At 37.6% G+C, this 25,070-nt stretch overlaps 1 protein-coding gene across 1 annotated transcript in view; it reads right to left on the reverse strand.

The window, feature by feature from the left end:
• The window catches only part of LOC128995841 (uncharacterized), a 74,910-nt gene that overhangs the window by 38,061 nt on the left and 11,779 nt on the right, over positions 1 to 25,070 (reverse strand). Inside the window, exon 2 of the mRNA XM_054420862.1 lies at positions 14,183 to 14,365. Coding sequence (XP_054276837.1) covers positions 14,183 to 14,365 — 183 coding nt within the window. The remainder of the gene's footprint in view (positions 1 to 14,182; positions 14,366 to 25,070) is intronic.

Consider the following 25,070-nt stretch of genomic DNA (forward strand, 5'->3'; position numbering starts at 1 on the left):
TGTAAGGAGATCTGGAGGATGCTATTGGTGATTCTAGTAGTGGGTAATTCACGAGAAGAAACTTGGCGATTCTGGAAAATTAAGTACTTAAGTGCTTCAATACAAGATGAAGAAAGCTTGAGGATAAGAGAAGGCAGATAATTTACAGATCCAGAGATCTATATATCTTCATTATTAAAAATCTTGAAATATATAATTAACACTGTAGGAGAAGGCAGACTGAGATGGAAGAGCTGAATGCTAAAATATATTTAAATACAAGGGTCAACACGTTAAGGAGCCGAGGGCGGAGAAGAAGAGTGGGTTGCCACCTTGGTGAGCCCAAAAAGTTGTCTAGGTTTCAGTGGTCAAGGAGAAAAGTATTTAACTTTCATTCAACATCATGCGTTTGTTTAAGTAACTAGGCTGTCGCACCTACGGACTCCTAGCTAAGTCAGCTGACGTAAAATATTCTAACCTGTAACTCAAAAACGAAAAACGTACATTGGACCCAGGCCTTATGTCTCATCATGAAAACTACGGCGATATTTTCTTTCCTAAGGAAAAATTTCATAAGACTCTTATTTCTATTCTTGATATCTGAAATATTCCATTTTAATTATACGTAAAGGGAAAGTATCCCATATTTTGGTTTACATGCAACAAGAATGGTCATTGGTGCTGACGAGTTGCTATTTAACTGCAAATTCGCCTGCATTCACACGCCCCCGGGCCAACGAGTACTAGGAGACTTGCAAATGTCCACCAATTAAACAGTTTAACAGCTTCGCCCGAGCTTTCCTAACGGTTCGCCTCTAGCTTCTAACTGGACGTTGCGACTACTGTTAGGTTATTCCGTGGATCAAGCAACTAATGGCCGAAGAAATCCAATCCTCTAATGATGTAGAGATTTTCTATTAGCGGATTTGGACATTCCAAATTGAACTGGCGGTTCCACGGTCGAATGGTCAGAAACCGTTGGAGTTATTTGGCGAGGCATATTTGTTTTCTACGATACCGTTCGTCCACGATCATCATGTGGAGACTTATCAAAAGTTCCTTTGGAGTACATGGTGTGATTTCTTTCATTTCCATCCGCATATTTACTCTAGGTTAATACGCAAATACAATGATCCAACTGAAAAAATCTAATTGAGACAACCATATCCAATCAATTATAAATTAAATAGAAGAGGTTGAATAGAAATGTTTTTTTTTTTTCATTAAAACTAATCAAACTGAATAAAACCTGTCATATTTTATGGTCAATATAGGTACTGTAGTTTAAATATAAAAAAATTAGCACTGGGATTGTCTAGCAATAATCTTTTACTGGTCAATAGAAAGCTACAAGTAAATATTTTTCACAAGCTTTCGATTAACCTCTTTCCATCCATAAAAAAATCGGATAAATGAAAGACTCAAAACAAATTTGCAAAATCTTCCTCATTTCAGTTCGTTATAGAGTACCCTATCTGACAAAGAAAAACAAACTGGGTTCCATTAGGTTGTGTCCTCACTCCAACACGGCTCTGAAATCGCACCCTATGAAATTACCAAGTCCTCTAAATTACACAGCAATAGTTTAGAGGAAATAAAATTTGGAACAATCTCACAACAAAGGAAGACCGCCTTTAGTCAAGACCAATTACTGCAGGTAAACAGAGAGTTCAGGGTGAGACTGCAAAACCGGCCAATGTCACTGCAGTTCATCGTCCAGCAGACCTGCAGTAATGCAACAATGCAGACTGCACCGTACGAGAATGTAAGGAAGAAGAACACAGCCATTCAGCTGTTAGCGGCGTTTCTGCCAACCTCGCGGAAACAATTAATTTGTAATGACACATTGTAACAATTATTGTAAACGCTGAAAATGACACATGATTATAGTTCAGTATCCAGAACGATTTTATGTGTTTCACATGGTTGCTGGTAGCATATTTGTAGACTATTAGATATACTGTATTAGTTTGGTTTACATCGGTTCTATCCTGAGAAAAGTCAGACATTTTTGATAGTTCTAAACAGGGCCGAGCTGCAGTTTTTTATCGTGCTTGTAATCGTTGACCCTGATCCTCATCTCAATCATTTATGTAATACAAGTGGCTAGTCTAAGTGTGGTTAATAGTTATGTAGCTGTAGTCATAAACCACAATAATTAACTTTAGCTATCAATGGTATTGGACGGAGGATTAAATAAAGTACTTTCCTAAAGCTGGAAAACTAGATTCTGGACCGATCACTCACAAAAACCGTAATCACTGTCAATGCTATAGGCACACCCATCATATTGTAACATCAGAAGCACGTGAAAATCGGTAAAAATCTGAGCATTCGCACAGCGAATAATCTATGTTTTGTTATGGTTTGTGAGATGAAGGTAAACTGTGCCTTTAAGACAAAGGATGAATAATATTGCATGATGGAAACTAGAGAAACTGTGGGATTTACTGTAGATACACGTGAGAGTGCTGGGCGTGCCGCATCCTTTCTCCCTCGTTATTGTTGTTTTTATAATTTGATAACTAATTGTAGTTAATCGGCGTTAAACGCAAAGAAACACATAGTTCAGCGGTTTTACGACTTTTATTCATCCCAGTTTTGCTTACGGGGAATGTGCAGTAACGTGCGTGCAGTTATGTGCAGTGTATTCAAGAAAGAGATATACGTTTTTGACGAATCTACTGTGAGCCATTGAGAAAATGTCACTATTTTCATAAAGAAAGGATGGACGACAACAATTTTATTCTTTCTTTTATATAGCTTTAGGCATGTTTATTTTGTGAGGTTGTTTAGAAAGTGTGAACTGGCCAAAGAAAATCTGTTGACTAGAAAGGATTTGTTGAGTAGGATATGCAAAATGAACCCATCTCTCACCTCTCACCCCTTAAGCCTCCGACTTATTTTTTGTAAATGCGATATCTAAACGTCATATACCTGTGAAAAAATAAAACAATAGTCCCAAAGCATCTTTGTACAACACCTGGCTAATCATCTCACAATATAGCCACTGTGACACTAAATATGATAAACCATTATATCAGAACCACGTTCCTTGTCCAATCCTGAACAAAGTGCAACGAACACAACATGGGCGGTGAGAATGAGGCTTAGATGCAATCGCGATAACTCTAATGGTAATAACAAACTCTAGTTAGTTTTCTCACAGCGATGTAGTTCTCGTTGGATCGGAATCGAGGTTGAGCTTGGGAATAATTTTGCAAGTTCCTGGAACGGTTTGGATAATATAGGTTAGCTGTAGGAACAAGTCATTGTTTTGTAATGGATTACAATAAATTTATTAGTAAATGAATTTCAGTTACTGCAGTGTTGCTTATAAAATGTTTCTCCCAGTTGTTGTGACCATTTTCATTGATTAATGTACATTGAGTAATGTATTAATAGCCATAGATCGATCTCACATATCTTTTAGAATAATGGTTTTTTACTCAACATTTCAACCAACAGTACTATACATTTAGACAATTATCCAAACCGGTAGTTTCCGATCCCTTAGATCAACACAAATCATAGTTACATTTCACCTGACCCGCAAGTAGCAAAACCGGGTTGATACTGAGAAAAGTCATCGTCTTTTTGACTACTAGAAACTGGACCTATATCTGTACTTTTTGATGGGCTTTTGACAAATGGTCCTGGCTAAAGGACCGCCTGTTCATATCACTAACTTTACACCCATCCATCACTTATAAATTATCTTCGCGTTAAAATACGCACCCTGATGTATCAGCTTTATATATAAATAAACATTCTAATACCTCACAAGTAGCAAAACTACCCCGCAAATACTTGCTAATGAATCCGCAAACCACTTAATGGTATTGTAACTTGGAGATAAATATCCCCTCCAAAATGTTCTGAGATGAAAAGTCCAATTTTTGTCTCATAAGTACTCATCAAAACTAATCTGTAAGTAGAATACTACGGCTAGAAATAAATAGTGAAATTCCTCGGAAGGAACATAGCAAGAGGAAATGTTTCTAGTGCACTAAAGGGCATCTGGTTGGAAGAACGGAACATAGTATTGCAGTTGATTTATCTCGAGATGACTAGCAGCATAGTCCCATGACCAGTACAAACATCGTCGGGTCTCAAAGCGGTAAAGAACATAAGTGCGATGAATCGCATGTTCTTAGAAGCCTATTGTGTTAAATAGGCTCACTTAACGAACAATGCACTTGATTACGGAGGTACCAGGTCATGTATTTAATATGATATAATTTAATTATTTTTTTCTTCCATCTAATGGTATTTAACTTTAGGTACTATCATTGACTATTGGACACAGAATTAATATTGTTGTATTAATAGTCAAAGGTACTATCCAAATTGACTAGCACTGTTGAATACACTATTTGATAGTACAACCTAAATGACATAACACGGAATGCTACATAGTAGCAATGAAATTACGAGATCAATGAGGTAATCATTAGGACTTACACCGGATTCAGGCTGTTCTGTTCTATTAATTACTGATTTAGGCTACTTCAGGTATCAATTAAAAGCCAATAATTCATGATAACTTATTTTGTGATGGTTAACCACTTTTCCAACCTATGACGTAATACCATATGCCCAATCCCAACCCCATTTTAACTGGTGAAATTGTCATTGTTAGAAAATAATGTTGCAGCCTTTATCATACAGTAATGCTATCGGTAAATCTGGTGAAATCCAAGAAAATAGGGTGGTTGTTTTATACCCCTTGAAACCTGAACAGAGAGGGTCAAATACGGACAATATTTTGAAAGGGTAACCATTGACTGGGACGGGTGGCGTCGTCTAATCCAGCTACTGGGAGGTCACGAATTGTGGATATTTATAGGGATGCACTGTGGATGCGATGCTCCCTGGTGTGGATTAACGTCCGCACTAGTGAGTACTACGACTATCCGCAGTATTATCCTGATAATTAGACCAATTCGTAAATTACAAGGAAAAATGTGGTTCGGATTCCACTATAAACTGTAGGTCCCTTAGTTGCCATTAGCTGTATGGGCTATTAATTAACAGCTGTGTCTAAGGAACATGTCGGCCTTAGTCACTAACAAGACTACAAGATCGCGCCACTCATCCTACACTCATCCTTCACTCATATTTGGGTTAAAATACGCACATAGTGGCGTCCCCATCTTAAATAATTGAATTGAATTAAATTGAATTGAATTGGGTATAGGTTGGCTATGCCCCTATGCCGGATGAACACATAGCCCTAATCCACTTGACCCTCTTCACAATACATCAGACACCTTTCCTCAAGAATGACAACAAACCTGTGTAATCCCGAGCCGTTCCCAAGATTTAATCTGATGGATGCTTAATCAGACAAGAAGGTGTGAACGATCGAAGTCGGTGAAAGAGGAAAGAAATGCCACGGAAGGCAGGCACCTGCAGTTGTGAAAGTGGCCGGGAAGCCTAACCTCCAAACCCCATTGCTAACCATAACCTTGAGCCCGAGTGAAAACGGGCCTCGCCCCTCGAGAGTCGGTGAACCTGTACAGATAAGGAGTTATCAATCAACAACGCCCTCTCGGTGAGGGTACATCAGTGAAAGTTCAATTGTTCTAGAGGTGTGTTTGGCGGCGCTGAAACGTCGAGCGGAATGTTTGCTATAGAGTCGATATAACCAAGAAGTTATTAAGAAGTAAGAAGCAATGATGCTGATGCCCAAAACTGTAAGTTTTGTTGATGACAGAAGGTTTAGCAAGGCTCTGAGGAAAAAGATTGTTGCCCTTAATCCGCCCAAACCTTTTCATTACAAGGTTTTACGTATAAAGGTGAGGACTCCGGCCTGCTACGTCTGCACTGTCTACCTCAAAGAAATACCTCCAACCGATCCATACAGCCAGTCGTAAAAACATTCCCATGGCTGATAACAACTTTACTTTTTATACAACAGAATACTGTATTTTTTCAGCCAAATTCCAGTATAAACGCCGCCTAAAACAACTGTTGTAAATGCTACTGACTCCTGCTGGAAAACACACTTTTTGTTGTAAACACTTAACACTTTTGAAAACATGGACAGTGTTCATAAATACTGGCTTTCTTAGGACTGTTATAAACTTTAGTCCGAAACATGTTTTGCAAAATCTGGTGTAAAAAGCGGCTTTATACCACCTATTTGACTTCACACTTTCGAACATACACATACTGACAAGCTATAAAACAAAATTTGCGTCAGTAAATGACTAAAGGCGTAAAAATATAATGTTTGAAGATTTAGAGATTTTTTCATGAAAAGAATAGTTGCAATTGATATATTTACTACAAGTTATATTGGATTGTGTGGATTCCAAAGGTTAAGTATTCATGGGTTTGGTAGATTCTTTTGACCAGATAAAACTTGCGGTTTAAGTCACTCTGGACAAGTGTCCTTGTTTCGAAACGGTCGAGTGGTTGGAGGTTCTTTCGTGCCAACTTTCCCACGGAGATATGACTGGGTGACGACGAACGGTTCAGTACTTTAGTGGACAAAGTGTGATGCAGAAACGGGAAAATGTAGTTTAGGTGTTTTCAAGAGAGTGTTTAGGATGGTACTTATACAAGTCAAAGACAGTTACCATTCTATCCTTCAGGAAAAGATAACTTTCGGGAAGAGTCGTAATAGTTGAATAGAAAGATTGCAGACGAACATGCACATTTTCTATGTAGTTGGGTAGCTGCTTGTAATCAGAAAGTGGTTGGATTGATCCTGAGAAAAGTCAAAGGCTTTTATGGTTGACGAATGAACCCAGTTTTTTTTTTTTTTTTTTTTTTTTTTTTTTTTTTTTTTTTTGGGGGGGGGTTGTTGGTAAATGGTTCTGGTTTAGCTCACCTTAGCCAGCAATAAAGCAATCTCGCGAAGTCAGTAGCTTTTTGATAGTTCAAAGCTGAACCCAGCTGTCCCTGGTCTTAGGGCTTTTAGTATATGTTCTTGACCAAGCAAACAGTTCACCTTCCAGTAACAAATCGGCCGTCTCTTTCACCCAAAACTCACGAGTCATCCTTTACAGTACTCATCTTCACCTGAAGGACAGACTCTGGAGTGTCATATGGATCTGCTGAGTGTCCAGCGTTTTTGTGTGTGTGTGTGTTAACACAGAGAAGTAGAGAGACGGTTAGAGGGGAGGGATGTAGAGAGAGAGAGCGTGTATGTGTATGAGGCACATGCCAGACCGGGCGATCTTCGCCCGCGGTGTTCACCGTTATGTCAAGTGGCCAATTTGCCGGTCGCCAACCAAACCTCGCGCATCGCTTACATTTCAATATCTGCTCCGTTACGTTACGTTGTTTACCACGACGCAGACCAATTGGTACCACGGTTGTTTGTTGTGGTTAAAACCTCCACCTGCTCCGCACGGCCGCGTCTATGGTTGTACGCGATCTTCGGGACGCCAACGCCATGCTCACAGGCTGACTACTGGACAACTTCCCTTATTTTAGTGACGCCGACGATTAAAACGTATTTTATCATTTTTTCTCATGTAGATCCTCATAAAATCAGATTGGAATATTCAGTTATGCATTGTTTTTGATCCCTTATCAGGATAATATCAATACTAAAATAAAAATACTAGTACACATACAATCATTAAAATTGGAAAAAATCATATAAATTTTTTCACATGAATATGATCTAAAATAACAGAAGGCTAATCAATTGCATAAATAATACTGTATCTAGTATAATGATACACGATGGATTTAGATATTTTTAAACTATTTGCAAATTTCGTCCACGATCTATTTAGACCACAGTGATAGGAAACATGTATTCCCTTGTTTGTTGTGTTAAAACACTCTCAACAATCTCGGTTCAATATAAAAGAAACTGTCTCACAATAATCTCTAAGCATTTTTCCTGTTATAAAAAAATATCCATAGGAGCTTTTGTCCGAGACCCAGGTACTTCCTAGGACCATATATATGCTGAAATTGTAACAATATGGATTTTTTAAATACTCTATGTTTAGTTGAAAGCTAACTAATTTCTTTATGTTATTAGCTACTTAGTAAGAAGAATTAATAATAATAAATTGTTAAGCGATTGCTTGAAAATTAAAAGGCTTTTAGCTGAGTTTTATTTATAGTGATTGCTATTAAGATCACAAATTTGGAGTAGGCCAAGTCCTAGTAAAAGATTTTTACTTTCAATTATTTAATTACAGTATTTAAAATAGGTTCTTCAATTTATCCTACATCGTTGTGCATTTTTCTCACAAGCCCAAGAGAAAATTTTAATTTCATTTTAAAAGATCATTGCAGATATATTAATGAAATGCCCGAAATGAGAACTATAGTAAACAAATAATAAGTAGCATACTTATAGCTTGATCTATGACATATTACTACAGAACAATCGTGAATCTCGATCGAAGATTGCATTCCGCATTCAACCACAGTTGTGAATGCGAAGGACTCCGAGTGACCTTGCTCTTCCGTTAGTCTACAGGTGTCCGTTAGCCGCCCATGTGTGGCCCAGATCCACCGTGTCTGTGGAGTGTGGAGGAGGAGGAGGGTGCCGCAGTCCGCAGTCCAACGTTCCGCGGGTCAAGTGCAAGGTCAACAAGGGCGTGGGGACATCGGAATTGGAATCTAGGATATGTTTGCATTAATAATGCGCCACAACCCATCCTCGCCAATCATGGAGGATAAAAGTCGAGGGGGTGCAATAATACTGTGAAGTTATAACTTCCCGCGATGGAGGGAGGCGGTGCAATAATACTGTAAAGTTATAACATTCCCGCGAGGGAGGTAGGGGTTGCAATAATACATACTGTGAAGTTATATCAAGTTATATCATTCCCGCAAAGGGAAAGAGGGGGTGCAATAATGCTGTGAAGCTATAATATTCACGCGGGGGAGGGAGGGAGTACAATAATACTGTGAAGTTATAACATTCTCGCGAGGGAGGGGGGGGGGTGCAATAATACTGTGAAGTTATAACATTCCCGTGACGGAGAGAGCCAGAGAGGGGGTGCAATAGTACTGTGAAGTTATAATATTCACGTGGGGGAGGGAGGGAGTACAATAATACTGTGAAGTTATAACATTCTCGCGAGGGAAAGGGGGGGGTGCAATAATACTGTGAAGTTATAACGTTCGCGTGAGGGAGGGAGGCGGTGCAATAATACTGTGAAGTTATAACGTTCGCGTGAGGGAGGGGGGTGGTGCAATAACACTGTGAAGTTAGAACATTCGCGCGAGGGAGAGTGGGGGTGCAATAATACTGAGAAGCTATAACATTCGCGCGAGGGAGAGTGGGGGTGCAATAATACTGTAAAGTTATGACATTCCCGCGAGGGAGGGAGAGGGTGCAATAATATTGTGAAGTTATAACATTCCCGCGAGGGTGGGAGGGGGTGCAATAATACTGTGAAGTTATAATATTCCCGCGAGGGAGGGAAGGGTTGCAATAATACTGTGAAGTTATAACATTCTCGCGAGGGAGGGGGGGTGGTGCAACAATACTGTGAAGTGAAGTTACAACATTCAAGATTTTTAATGAATTTCTAGTCAATTGATTGTATTTAAACTGATTGCTTATGCCATTTGATTTGTAAATTATTAGTCTACCGTTATTGAATTGTGTACTCTGAGGTTTGTAGCAACAAATGCTATGTCAAGGACAAATCGAATGTAGTGCAGTTTCGCTAATATTATCATTTTCGTAAACACTCTTTGATGATTCAAAATATTGTAAATAACAAACCAAAAATACTCAAAGCAAAGGTTAAAATAACAATACTTTTTTAGAGTTGAACATGAAACAAATAAGCAGTAAATTTATAAATGAACAGCAGTGAATGGTGTCGCTATGCCAAAAATGTTATTTTCTTTAGCCTTTAGCTTGTTTGGAAAACTGCGATATACGAGTACAGTGGCACATTTCTTAAATTTATAAATAAATCATAATTTTATCAAAAACTATACAGTTAACAAAATTAAGCATCTATAAAAAATTAGTCAGTGGTTCACTTGATAAGCACCCCAAATATGGTATTTTTGTTCATTTTAAACCATTTGTTCCTGTTAATCTAATTGATTGATATGTTTATAAAAGAAAACATTAAAATTATTATTTTACTATATTAAAAACGGGTGAGCAAGAGGACCCGGTTCTATAGGTGGACTGAACCTTCAGCTTAAGATGGGCTCCGAATCACTTTATCGGGATGACTTATGCATTTGAACCGTGATTCTAGGACCACTCCTGTGGTCTACCAGACCAACCCCGTCAAGACCATTGGGCAATTCTTGTACAGAAAAATTATTCCAAAAATTATCCTAAAGTATTCTAATTAACTGAGATGATAATAATTACCAATATTCCAATCAATTTACTCGCACACCTCAAGGTGGTTGCAACCCACTCTGAACATTCCCGCCATTTGCGATCGGAGACCATTCCCGCGCTATTTGCGAGCTGCGACCACCTTGACACCTATAACTAGGCCAGACACAACAGTAGGCGCCTGTTTTGGCAGTAAGAGTTACATATTCCCACATTCAGTGCGTGGCGCGTCCGTTACACTAGTGGCCCACATAACTAACCACCCAGCCTAGTTCCCTTACCTTCCTTACACGCTCGTCATGTCATACGCCATTCATACCACGTACCACGTTCTGAGAGGTGTAGTGCTTGCCTTCATATCAGAAATCGCCGGTTCGATCCTAAAAGGGAGCAGTTCTGCAACTGTGCAACTGTGCTGTCTGTGTGTCTGTATGATGGAACTTGTCTCCTGAGCCTTCGTCTACCTGAGTACTGACCAATGGTTAAGGACCGGGCCTGTCAAATCTGAGACGAAAGGTTAAAATCGGACTTTTGGAGACAGGGTCCACAATAATCTAGGTAATCAAGATAACGTCATAATCATAATCTAGACATAATCTAGATAGTATCAAGATTCAAGACTTCAGTTTGGAACGTTCCCATAAAAAATGAAAACAATGCCAATTTTGATCAAACGCACAAAACAAACCTGGAAATTAAGAGTTGTTGGTAGAAATGAATGAATGGGCAGCAGGGTGGGTGTGTTATCAAATTACTATTGCAATATTCATTCGATCTTAATGATAGTTTCTGTTTCTGTTGAATTCTGTTATTCGAATTTGAATTAGTAAGTTAATGTATTATAAGAGGACAACTACATGAATGAAGTCACTACACTTTAATTTTGACCCTCTGATCTGTAAACATCGAAGTTTACTTCTGACGTATTTACGTAGTAAATAACGTAAATATATAGTAGTATTTAAGATTTATATTGCAATTCATGTTTCATTAATTCGCTAAGAAATTGAAAATCCAACAAAGGCAATGGAGACAGGCAATGGACGCAGTTATAGGAAATGAGTTCCTACCCATTTCCAGCTTCCTGAATTTAAGGAATTAATCCTGATTAAAGTTTACAAAATCATTCAGCTCAAGGAGACAAACAACCTATAATGGTAGTCAATGATGAAAGTCTATTTTGCTTTAAATCAGCTATTGCAAAAGTTAAGAATGTATTTACTAATATTTTAGTAGCTAACGTATATGGAATGTCAAAGAACAGATTACGTTTGTAAAAACCTTGCCTCATCTCATGGCCGGAAAGCGTCCACCACCGCAACACACTAACAAAAAGATCGTATTCACAGCAGATAAGGAAGCCACAAAGACACAGGTGAATATAATGAACATAATTAAACTGCTATCAACTGGATAAAACCACAAAAGTGTACGCGGAAGACACGTCTAGTTACATAAGAAGAAACAAACCCCTCCACGTAGAGCTACGTGCAGACTGCAGACCATCCAGTTGTTATCTTTGCCAAAACCTTTCCTCACGTAGTTAACCTTGCATTTGCACAACTTCCCGTTACGAGGGAAGAAACATATTCTGGACATGGAGTTACTTATGTCACCGTGCACTTTGGCCTCAGCGGTGTGTGAAATTACCTTTCTCTAAAGCAAGTTCCTTTCTTTCACTTGTCCTGAGTTTTGGCCAACACACGGCAATCTGCACCGAATTGAGTAATGCTCAATCTGACGGTAGTTTTGTACGTTATTTGACGTCACTTTCTTCGGCGGTATCACGTGAAGGACATAACAGTTTGATTTCTCTAGCCGCAACGAACTACGTCAAACCACATCGATGACGGCCAATTTATAGAGAGAAATGTGCATTCCTAAAAAGGCTGGTGAAACGGAAAGTGAAATTTGATGACATCGAGACATTTTATTTTAAATGCCAAGGTCATTTCAGATACTATTACTCTCAGTTTGATAGAAGTAGTAAAATTCAAATTCAAAGTAATTTTGGAATTTATTTAAGTCAGAAGATGTGGATATTCCTATGAATATCTTTTTCTTAAATATCGATCACTATTGATTGATATTTAAAAAAATGCTAAGTTATAAAGCTAAGTAATTCCGATATCATTATTGATTAAAACCCGTGCTTATTAACCGTCAAATTAATTTCATAATATATTTCCCTAGATTTACGAGTAAAAAACAATCTAAACCTTTCAGAATAAATTATTGTAATAAAGTCATGTTAAGAATTGACATATTCTTTCCTACTAATCAGAATCAGAAATTTGTATTGCCATAAATACAAAAAGGTACAGGGCAAAAGTCACTAAAACTAAACAGTAATTCCATTAGCTACTCTAAATTTTCATTACGTTGTAACAATATACAGCCTGTCAGAAGTCGCTAACTCCCACTCCGATGCGGCCGGGCAGAAACAGCCAAAAACAATGTCGTTCCCAAGCGTAAACCTTGCGGTACCGCGCAGATAGCGTCGACCAAATACCGGTACGGTCGTCAGCCGGGATTATCCGCCCGAACGCCAAACTACGGCTGACCGGACAAATCTATTGCACGGTTTTTACGGAAATTGTGAATGCCGTAGTCATGCGTGGCTAACTCGACTGCACGAACCTTGCATTCCCATACACACTATAGTGTCGGATGTCCAGACGGTCTGGGCTGTAGGCACGTCCGTAATTGTCAGCAGAATCCGTCCGTTAGATTTTCACTTTCGGCACTTTAGACGTGATCCGATTATAGGGATTCCATTTATAGTTATGACTCGGACTTTGAATATCGGTCAGGAGCTATAAATATATTAAATTTGGACGCCTGACGGTATTGGGACATTTATGGACTCGTCGAACAAAGATTTACGGCACAGTGTTATTTGTTTTGACAGTCCGAAACTGTTTGGAATGCCTACTTTTAGTTTTGAAACTTAAAATTGTCAACTCTTGGTCTTCAGATGTTTATGTCTTTGAGTTGGTGAAAATACTGGCCCAAGTTTAAGATGTGTTGTAGCAATTCATCTCGAACGCAACACAAGTCAGATGAATTGTTGCCAAAACATCAGCCTGTATTTTCACCAGTTCAAAGACACAGTAATCTTCTGAGAAGCGTACTTTCTAATTCAAGAAATTACCAAATTTGATAAGGTATACGACTTGAAATGCACACATTTTCAATGAAAGCAGATTTATTACATTTCCTCGAAACTATCTTAGCCAAACAAATTACGACGAAACATGAATGAATTGAAACAGTCCGCACTCTCTACAATCTGCGTGGTTAGCAGATCACGTCAACCTCCAAAAACAGAGCTGACACGTAAAAAGCTATCAACTGGCTATTCCGTATCTTGGTTATTCCGTAGCCAATCCTCATATCAGTTGCATCTTGAAAAATGAACAATCACTTCCTAACATAGATAAACTGACTTCACCGCTATTCTTAATTTATTCAAGCATTAAGTATTGCCAGTTTCTTGATCAATTGATTGAATTTGAATAAGGAGTATATGTTTCATTAATTTATGTTACTACTTTGGGGGAAAAAGGAACGCAACATTGAATTGAGACCCCTACAGAGTGTACTGTTATCAAATGCAGTTATATACCTACAGATGGGAAATAGTTAATATGCTAATCTGAAATGTAACCCGTTGAATTTGGATGCTTAAAGTATACTTTTCATCATATTTTATAGTAGGCAGGCCTAACATTTGAGCCCTATTTTGATTCCCGGTTTTGTTTGAGTGTACTGATGTAAACTATAAAAGCTATCCTTAGATACATTTTACATCAAGCGATTCTACGAGCCTCCTTTTAAAACAAAGCTGGAACACAAAGATGAAATGTCCACTCCAGTATCCAACGTCTTGCAGGTACTCACCACAGAAGGGAATCCCCTCTGGTGTCCACTGGCCATCATTACCGCAGACCCTCCTGGAAGGACCTAGCAGCTCGAACCCTCTCTCGCACGTGTAGGTGGCCACAGTCCCGGGGGTCAGCGTTGTGTTGCTGAAGAACACTGAGGAGTGAGCCGGAGCTCCGGGGAACCCACAGGTTATCGCTCCTGCAACAAGCAATTTAAACTATTAGACTTGCTGGGTTACTGAGTCATCAGAAGATACCAGTACCTTTTAGATGACACTTTTCATGTTTTAAAACTGGACCAACCTGCCTTTGGTCATTGGGATTTTATAAATCGTTCCGACTAAAGGACATTGGTCAGTCAGTAAGAAAGGTATCATCTCATTCAATCAACACACCCTTCGTCCTTGCCTAGAAACACACATCTTGTTGAATCGGCGTCGTACAAGTCTGGCCTAATCTAATGACCATTGCCAACCCGAGTCATTTCATAATACAACAATATAACTTTGCACACATCCATCACTAAACATCGAAAGGAGTCAAATTGTTACAGAGGTAAAATTTGTAAATCGTACAAATTGAGAATCTACAGTACCTATTAACTACTATTACAGGTTGAAAGTGCCTTAAAGTGACACTGTGATGTTTTGAGAACGATTCTCCGATACTCCAATTTGATAGTAAGGTTTTTAAATTAGGCGATAAATGCATTTTTGTGCTCCTTGTGGCTGTCAACCTAAATACTTATTGAACATGGTGTTTATATTACATAATGCGTAGGGCCTATGTGTAAGTGGTTTTTTTTTGTGAATACGTTTGTATGACAATTAAGAACATTACAAATCCACCTATCACACAGGTTCGCTTCGTTTTGGTGGTTTTATTCTGTTGTGTCAAGAATTTTATCAGAAGGTTCTGCATACCTAATTTGCAGCAAATGTTTCTTAAACCAAACCAGTGACCTAAAGCTACATAATATAGAGGACTCTCCGTTATTTTGTAGTTTTAAACGCTAGCCATGAAAGCGTGTGTTATAATTTTAGAGGGATTGTCATCGTTAATAGCTCTTGATAAAAACTATAATCGAATATCTGTGTTTGGTCGGGTGGAAAAGAAAGCAACGAAAGTGGACGGTGGTCACCGGCGAAGTTCCGCATGAAGGTCCTTAGTTGTGGGATGTCCCCTAGAGTCACAAGAAAGTCTGCACTTTCTCTCATCTATGCACGTCATTCAATGCATAATCTAAATTAGGGCTTTCAAATATTCATTATGTCTTTTTCATCAACAAACAAGAAAGCTAAGAAAGACAGGATGTTAATTTCTTATCTAACGTGATCTTTCTTCAAAAAGTCTTTTAAATTGTCTTTTAAACTGCCTTCAAATTTAATCGCAGTTTGTGACAACGACATGACTGAATAAAATACGGACAAAATTGACAAGGAGGGTTAAATACAGAAATGGGCAAAATACAGGTACCATTTACATCTCTCATTTCGTATTAGCTAGAAAATACCGTTACACCTAATTTTTAAAGTTTGTTTTATGTAGAATCATGTATTGAAAAATTTCCCTTACAAAAATACTACAAAAATACATTCTGTTTTGCTATTTCAAATTAGAATACCTTTCAATTTGTTTGATATTACAGCTACAGTTAATGTTGCACACTAAGCTTTACAAAAAGTTAAAGACTGAGTCAAGTGTAGGGATAGAATTAACATTTCAAAGTCAGTATTTGATAACAATATACCCAACGCTTTCAATAGACGTCCAGTAAATTTAAGTCTAATGAGAAATTGATGGCACCACATCCAATCCCTAGGAATCTTTATTCAATCGGGACCAAATAACACTATTATTCGCCTCACATGGTCACACAAGCGCCAAACTATTTGTCAGGCCGGAACCGATTGTAACCTCAATTCTTTTAGAAACGGAATAACCTCAGAATGCCAAGAGGTTTTGCCGAGTAATGCTGGCAGACAGAATGAATCTGGGCGAAATGTCAGTTTGAAATTAATATTTGATTCTCGCTCTCCTAAATGTGAAAAGGCGCGGGGGAGACGTTTGTGTGTTAATTGTTGTGGAGGTGTTCAGAACATTAACATCAACATCCGTCATGTTTTAAACTATGTCAGGACGAGAGAAAGTATGAATCTTCCATGTGCTTGGGATGTTTTAATCCGTGGTAAAGGTTAAAGAAACTACGTAAGTTTTTTTTAAATCGTTTAAGAATTTAGAAAGTTATTGCTTCCATTTATTCATAAGTAAATAAACTTTTAAGCTTACTTACTCCTACTCCAACAATTGGTAGTGATATCTAATTACACACTCCATATTGTTCGCAACGATTAGACCGATATGTTTTGTCGTGGTGTGTAACCCGGCCTTTAGTTTTTATGCATTTTAGACTCGTAATGTCAAAAAACGCTAGTTAACAAATGTGTGTATTAAATATGAAATTCGCCCACCGGAAGATTTTCTAACAGTTGAAGAACTCACGCAATTCAATCCTAGGAAGTCTTCGAACGAGAGAGTATTACGGTATTACAGCTGAAAAGGGCAATGTCCTAGAACAGCACTGAAAAATCTTCTAAAGGAAACTTTCTGTTATACACTCTCATCCCAGACTCATGGCGAGTCTCTTAGAACAAACGCAGCTAAACAAACAGAAATTAAACTTTCCAGGTTGGGGGTCAACAACTACTAGCTAACAAATCGCATATTCAATCGCACCTCTATAAACCAATATAACTGCAGTATCGATGGGAGAGGCACGAAGATCGTGACTTTGAACTTGAGGTGGGTCAAGGACTGATTGCGAACCTGTGGAAGAAAGTACCCGAGCTATTAGCAGCATCCTGCCTCTTAGTGTATTTATATCTGGCCAAGTACTTGGGAAAAAAATGAAGAGGTAAGAGTTGTAGAACTCCAATTCAATGAGTTATAAATTGTTATTTTTCTCCCATGTTGTTTTAAGTCAAGTTTGGCTTTGAGATTGGTGAATCAACGGTGATAATTAAACAAATGGGCGTGTTTAATTTATAAAAAAAAAACTATTTTGATTGCAATGTAAAGCTAAATTAAAGCTCACGTTTCTAGTTTACACTGCACACCAAAGTTACCAAAGTAACCAAGTTACCAAAGTTACCAAGTCTGCAAATAGTTACTAAATATACCTTCAGAGTCTTGCATATAGCATATATAGGGTGTCCCACGAAGGGGTTTAAACGTTTGATTTTATATTACGCGCCCATTCATGCACCGAACTTTTTGAAACTTTACACAGTTTACAAAGTAGGTTCTAAAAATATTCTGGAAAAATGTCAACTCCCTAACCTTAGTAGAAACAAAATGGCGGCATATTGAAAAACGTTACTTTAAAAACATTAAAAAAGCTATTTTTGGTTTTATAAAATATTTTTATTGTTACTTTCCAGGGCAATATGACTTTTAAATAAAAAAAAACTAGAACATAGCCTAATGGAAAACTAAAAATAAATCAAATAACTAATAAATAATAATAATAAATAAATAACTAATAGTAAATCATTAAAGTAGTTTTTATAGAAAGCACATTGGTAAATTTGTCAATATGCCGCCATTTTGTTTCTACTAAGGTTAGGGAGTTGACATTTTTCCAGAATATTTTTAAAACCTACTTTGTAAACTGTGTAAAGTTTAAACAAGTTCGGTGCATTAATGGGCACGTAATATAAAATCAAACGTTTAAACCCCTTCGTGGGACACCCTGGTACATATATATGGATAATTTGGTGACAAATACGAGAGGGAAAACCATGGGTAGTCTTAATTAATGAGCACAAACAAATTATGGAAAACTTATTATTAACAAATTATGGAGAACCACTCAGCAGAAAATGCTAAGAAATGCCGTGATTATATTATATTGTTCAGCACTATATTTATTCAGTTGAGCAATTACACTAAAAGAACTACTCCAAGTAAGCTATTACATTGAACATCTTTCGCGTGGAAATGCACAAATTGAGCTGACGTGCTTGGACTTAGAGTCCTTTTCACATGAATCAAGGATTGGAACGTAGGGAGAAATTGTATCAATCCAACAAACATTAAATTTTCTCAGATTTCCTAACCCCTTCGTCTCATTTCAAAGTTGACATTCTTGCATTTTATCTTCGTAAGCTTACCAAAGTCAGCTGTTCTTAGAGCGATACCGCCTCTAACCCAGCAGATGGCCGGAGGATTACCCGCCATAAAATGTCGCTCACACGGCCGCTGCCCTGAGTGATCCGCAGGTAATGTCACGTGATCATCAACATGTGGCGAGTGGAAGATGTGAAGATCATGAAGAAGTACTCGTGTGGAAGACAAGATTAAACGAGACCATTTCACTGATCTGCGGTCAGTCACCTCCATTGAGGTTTGATCTGTATCAAATTGCCTGCAGAGACTCCAAAAGTGTTTTACAGCGTTTTGCTTCAACAACTGAATTACTGATATCAGTTACTATATCAGTATTGATAATTTAATCACGATGTATTAAAAAATATATAAAAAAAACTTTGATTATTGATAGGACTATTAATAACTGGTGATCTTCAAGGTCTCAACCAAGGTAACTCATAGAAGTTTCCCTCCCTTTATGAGCATTTGAGTAAGTTTCCGAAAGAACACTATTCATCTTGAAGTATAGGCTACGTCCCTTTGCCATGTTAAATCTGAAGTCAGTTTTAGAATTGAAGTTGTGTGGTTGAATTAAAACACCAATAGAGTGCATTGATGTGAAATACACATTTCTTTTAAACATGTAAACTTTTTTAACAAGCATTACAACTTGTTATAATAATCTGTAGCATCTTTTATGTCATATCAAATTAATATAGTAGTACCTTTGACTATTAATACAACATACCTAGTACCAAAAACTACACCAAGAGAGTTATCAAGACCCATTTTCTTTAGTTTGCTGATTATATAAAACTGTTTGTGGAAGGTTGCTTCCCTCCATGATTTTGAGTCCTTGCTGAAGGCTCTTAATGATGTCTCAGCTCAGCTAAGACATGACCAAAGATAATGGTGAATCCCACTAAGAATAAGATGAAAATTTTAGCATCAAACAAAATTCTCTGGATATTGAATATTTACTACATTCTTATTATGACTCGTCATATGAGTTTGGGCCTGACATTAACCAAATCCGCGCCAAAACCTCTGGCATTCTCAAAATGATCTGCTCTGCAAGACACTGAGCATCCATGCTGATCCGATCCATGCCTGCTAGATCCACTATAATTATTTCTATGTGTGGCAACAACTAGAGTACAATGTGTATTCTGGTATTCACTGTGACACTATCTTCGTTTCGTCCCAATACGGGAAGAATGAGCGTACACCTAGTATATTGTATTTGATTAAAATATTGGCTTTAGTTAGTCCATATAGTTGGATACCTCATTTGGTATTGAAAAGTTAATAGTAAAAGTAACAGGTTATGTAGCCGAAGAGTACTTCTTCCATACAGGATACCAGCTCTAAAATGCATGAAGTATAAACTTTCTGAAGATTTATAACATATAATTTAAGTAATATTGACATAATTTACCAGTTATTCAAAATAACAACATCCTGTTAATTTTCTGCCAAAGGCTTTCACTCTTTGAACAGAGTCACACCTATGCACGTACAGGGTTTCTCCTCACTTTCCTGGGATCGGTCCCGTGCCCAAAGAACGTTCCCTATTAATTCGGGTATTGACACAGGATGAAAGTAACAATCTATATTCAAAGCACGGCCTTCATACTTGGCTCGTGCGACGCAGGACGGCTTGTTCGTGAAAGGCTGGCCAAAGAGTTTTACTGTTTAAAGCCCATTTGCGTTTCAAATCCTAATAAAGAAACAAATTAGAAAATTGTACACACTTTTTTTACAATTACAAGTACCAAAGTAAGCTCACAAGGGAACATTTTTTTGTATAAAGAAGGTTCTAGTGACCGTAGGTTCTCAACCTTTCTGCGTCTTTTATTTTGAAATGTGGCGATCGCCGTATAGAGAGTAGTGAGCAGAGTAGAAACATATAGTTATCTAAGTATGTGTGAAATCCATTTTTAGATAGACGTTTGATATTCCAAAGTATAGTAATAAAACACGGCAACAGCTAGAGACGAATAAAACATGAAAATGCATTACAAATAATCAATTCTCATAAACACAAAACAGATACAAATGACAAACCTTCACGAACTGTAATGAAAACCGGCATCCTACCGTAATGAATCATTACAGAAAGTCTTTGAGCAAACACAATAACTAGATGCTCTGATTATTGGGCGTGAAAAGCGCATCGAATATGAAATCAACTGCAGCGCAAAGGCACACAACACGAGAAAGTGTTTACTTAGTAGACGATTTGTTCTGTTTCAGACCATCGGCCGGGGAAAGCATTCACTTATCTGTACACGAGAAACTCTAATTGTTACACATAAAAGTGTCGTTTCCTCACTGTTGGTTTACGCTGCGCTGCGCTTGTAAGACGAGACGATGTGACAAGTGATACGGTTTAGGAAGCATTGTTGTCGGAGGAAATTGGTGTTCAAGGGGGGAAGGGGGTTGTGTGGGCATGAAAGTGATAAGCCCACATTCATCTGCAACTGTTTTTGAAGAATCTTAGGAATTTTGGTATCTTAGGAAGAGTTCCGTCTTAGTTATATCGAAAAGGCCTTTGATAGTGAATAGGAAATGTATATTTTTACAACTAATATTGTTAGTGATTGCAGTCACATCAAGAGATCATCAGCAGGGGTACAAATTAAAAGTTATGAATCCTTTAGCATAGTGGATCTTCGGTTTCTTTATTATGCCAGTGGATTACTAACCATCCCAAACCGCGAGGAAAAATTACTGTATATCTATTGGTTGCAAATCTAATGTATTAAATGTCATTGCTAATAAAAAAAAACATGCAGAAAATAGATTGACCCAAACAATGTCGTTGGGATCTACACTATTTGACAGCACTTCGTACCAAACTTCTAAAACACTTCTCGGAGGAAATAAATGACAAATAGACTAATTAGTGCTGAAGACCCCCCAAACCGTCAGTGAAATACGCCTATTCACAGGAACAAGGTACGTTTATTAGATTCAAAACGGCCTCTTCAGCTGAGTGACGTCTCCCACGGTTTTCGCTCCCAGCCGTTGTTGGCAGATTATCATTTGAAAGTCCTCACTTTCCTTCCTATTTAATTACTGCTGTTGTTGAAAAGCCTCCACGTTAGAGGTAGGTGATTTTGATACGATTTGGAACTATGGTGCTACAGTGATTTCATCATACGTATTAGCTTTAAAATCAAGAAAAATTTGAACCTAGTTTCTTTCCCATCAAACGATACAAAAGATTTAATAATTTCATTGTTAGCAATTGATCGAAATACTTGGCAGAATTATGAGATACTGATGATAAATATGTATATCCTCTAAAGTAGACCAGCCAGGGGTGGGGGTGCTCTGTGGTCTGTGTGATTGAATACTGACGAATGTCAAGGTACAGGTGTTGAATCGGTATCCAAAAGTCAGGAATTATTCTGTGGCAGGCCAGAAAATGCAGAGAAATGAATCCATCTCTGAATCTCTGAATCTATATGTTACTTCTTTCTTTTCTCTATGATCAAATGCTGATGAATGTTGAGATGCAGATGTTGAGGATCCAAGTGAACCGCATCCCGGTGCAAAAGTCAGTGAAAGGAACCTCTGGACACGGCGTGTGGCCAAGTAGGCGTCTGCAAATGAGACTGATGTTCGACGATCAGATCAAACCTGTAATTGGGCTCATTGTTATAACAATTCAGCGAGAATTCACTCGATTCGATTCATCCGGGTAAATTAATTTCGATGCAAAGCAGTCAATCTTTAACTTGATGTTGGACGAATAAATCTTCTTCAGAAAAATTATAGTAATGGGCCTTATTGAAAACTGTTGTAATTACGATTCAAATTTGTATCTATAATTGAAGTTAGTTCGTGTGTATATTCATTTGAAACCCGACCTAAGACTCACTAATAAAGAGGAAGAGCGGGCTTGGATGCTTTAAGCTATATTTTAGAGTCCGTAACACATAATTGGAACTTGCCCTTTTAAAATGTTTACTATATTATCGCATCATTTATTTCTTGAAAACATTTGAAAATAACAACTACTACTACTATTATTCAATCCTTAACCAAGAATAAGTTATCAAAATGATGTAACCAAAGTAAAGCTAAATCCACTTCTATTTTTGACAGCGTTTGCATCTAAACCAATAACTTACCCGTAATTCGTTTGACTTAACAGTAATAGAACTTTACATAACGCAATGACCTATGTAAATACGATTTCTTATGCATGTGTTGAAATCGACCCACTAATAAAAATACGTTAATACACAAATACTTCACACAATCGGGATTGCAAAATCATATTTAATCCTAATCCGGACTCAGGTTTGCGTTTCCTATAAACAGGACAAAGCATCACTCAATTTGTTTCAAAAAACCTCTTCTACACTTTTCTATATGTTATATGGTATTTATCCATCATCATCTAAAAGACGCCTGTTATTTTCTTATTGCGTCACTTCGAACCCTTATTCGTTGATAAAAAACTGCTTGAAACTTTAAAAAAAATATTATTCTACTGATTATCGTTTACTTTGAATAAAAACAAAGTTTAACAACATCAGAGTTGCAGAATCATAAATAAGCGTCTATTCTCAGCAACACTTGATGTCTTGCACATTGTCCAGAAGTATCCCACGTTATAAATATAACTTAATTCCAGTCAAATGTTATTTTGTGTACAACCCCACTTGAAACACCGTACGCTTCTCTCCAATAAATCGTTACTCACTCCCTCAAATAAACCAATCCGGGATAAAATCCCACAACTCCAACTTCAGAGTACAACTCTTCTTTATCTACAAGATAAACCCCTAAACTATTGCAGCTTATAAACTGGGAGTTTCTCTAACAAACCATTACTCATCCAACTACTGCACGACAAACCCTAGTAAATTGATGGTGCTATCTTTAAAAATACCACCTCTATAAAAGTATACATTGTGCTACAACACCTGGGTTTGGACAACCCGTAACTAAAATCATACAAAAACATCACTGGGAAATGCATCACTGGTGTACACCACCAAAATAATCCCTAAAACGGGATAAAATCCCTTCCAGAGTGCTGAGTCATCCAAGAAGAGAAGCGAGGATTGATAACACTTTGACAGGTGGGAGTGCTATTGATCGGTGAATATCATTAATAAGGTGGAAGTAGGCTAATTAGTGATGTATACACAGGTCCGGGGTCAAGTTTGATGTTTGTCATGATTGATGGAAACGTGTTTCAATGGGAAATTTTGAAGTTGTTTATATAACGGGTGGCGCAGAGAAACGGGAAATTTTGAAGTCGTTGTTGGTACACCTGTATGTCTTGTAGGAATGAGAAACTAAAGCCATGACGCCAAGTAGTAATGGACATTTAGTTGAGATGGAACAGTGGAGTGGTGCGGAGCGTGCAGTCGCCGTGAGAGCGTGCTACAAAAATGGTGAAAGTGCAACAGCTGCAAATGTTTGGATATCTATCATTTTCATTTAAATGGACATGTCAATAAGAAGAACATGATTTACTGCGCTCAACGAAATCCCACTGAACTTCATCAACATCCGTTACACAGTCCCAAAGTTACTGTATGGTATGCAATGTCAATGTCTTGTCTTGGTGTGATTGGACCTTACTTTTTGAGGATGAAGATGGTTCCACTGTAACTGTCACAACGTTACATTCATATGCTGGAGACATTTTTTTTCTCCACGGCTTCATGCTTTTCCAGATATTGAAATTCAGCAAACATGGTTTCAACACGACCACACACAAAACCCTCACACACTGCTAATCTGTCAATGGCTGCATTGGGACGTTTGTTTGGGGAGCGCATCGTTTCAAAGAACGCTAACGTCCATTGGCCTCATAGTCTCCAGACATCTCAGTGCGCGACTTCTTTTTATGTGGACATCTAATGAGCGTTGTGTACCTGACTAGGCCAAGAAATCTTATTGAGCTCAAGACTGAGATTGAAGAACACGTTTCCAACATCCCAGAGGACACAATTGCGTCTCACAATGCTAAGTCTTCAAAATCGATTGAACGAATACGCCCAAAAGACAGCCCTTAACTGATGTGATTTTTAAAATGCAATTTTTAACTTTTATTCCTATTTAAAACATTTCTTATGTATTTTCCACACTTGACCAATACATTTTCAGCATTAAAGATTATTTTGTAAAAATTTCTTGGCATATTATGATTGTTTCAAAATTTCCCGTTTCTCTGCGCCACCCTGTATTTCATTGCATAAAAGACGGTGGTGGTTTTAAAACCTATATTTGACCAGAGAGGAGGACCATTGACTACACACATGAATTAGTGTATGTTGATGGTGGATTGTACCAAACAAATATGGGAGAGTGGAGGTACAGTACAAGAATATATTAGTGGTATTTATATAGTTAGGATATATATTAGTGGCTTTTTCTAGACGTGAACTAAAGATGCAGATTATTTTAAAAGTAAGCCATACTTAAATACCTATTTCACATTTACGTTTCTTAAGAGGCTTTATTGTAAAACACACGACAAAATTTGAAGCGGTTTTATAAATATTAGTTTTGTAAATTCAACAATCTTAAAATATTAAGTAAAATCAAGACGATATAAACATTGCTGTACCATGTATTGTTACTTATTTCCCACTGAGGTGCAATGTTAGTTTCCAAAAGATAAACACAATTTTAGTAAATAATGTATTGGATTTGGATGGAAATTTGGTAGACCTAAAAGTTAATCCATATATTGTGTCACTTCTCAAAAACCTTAGTTTTTA

The sequence above is a fragment of the Macrosteles quadrilineatus genome, unplaced genomic scaffold (genome assembly GCF_028750875.1).
Source record: "Macrosteles quadrilineatus isolate MER2022 unplaced genomic scaffold, UCM_ALF_1.0 Scaffold_5__1_contigs__length_97177068, whole genome shotgun sequence".
In the NCBI taxonomy this organism is placed as follows: domain Eukaryota; kingdom Metazoa; phylum Arthropoda; class Insecta; order Hemiptera; family Cicadellidae; genus Macrosteles; species Macrosteles quadrilineatus.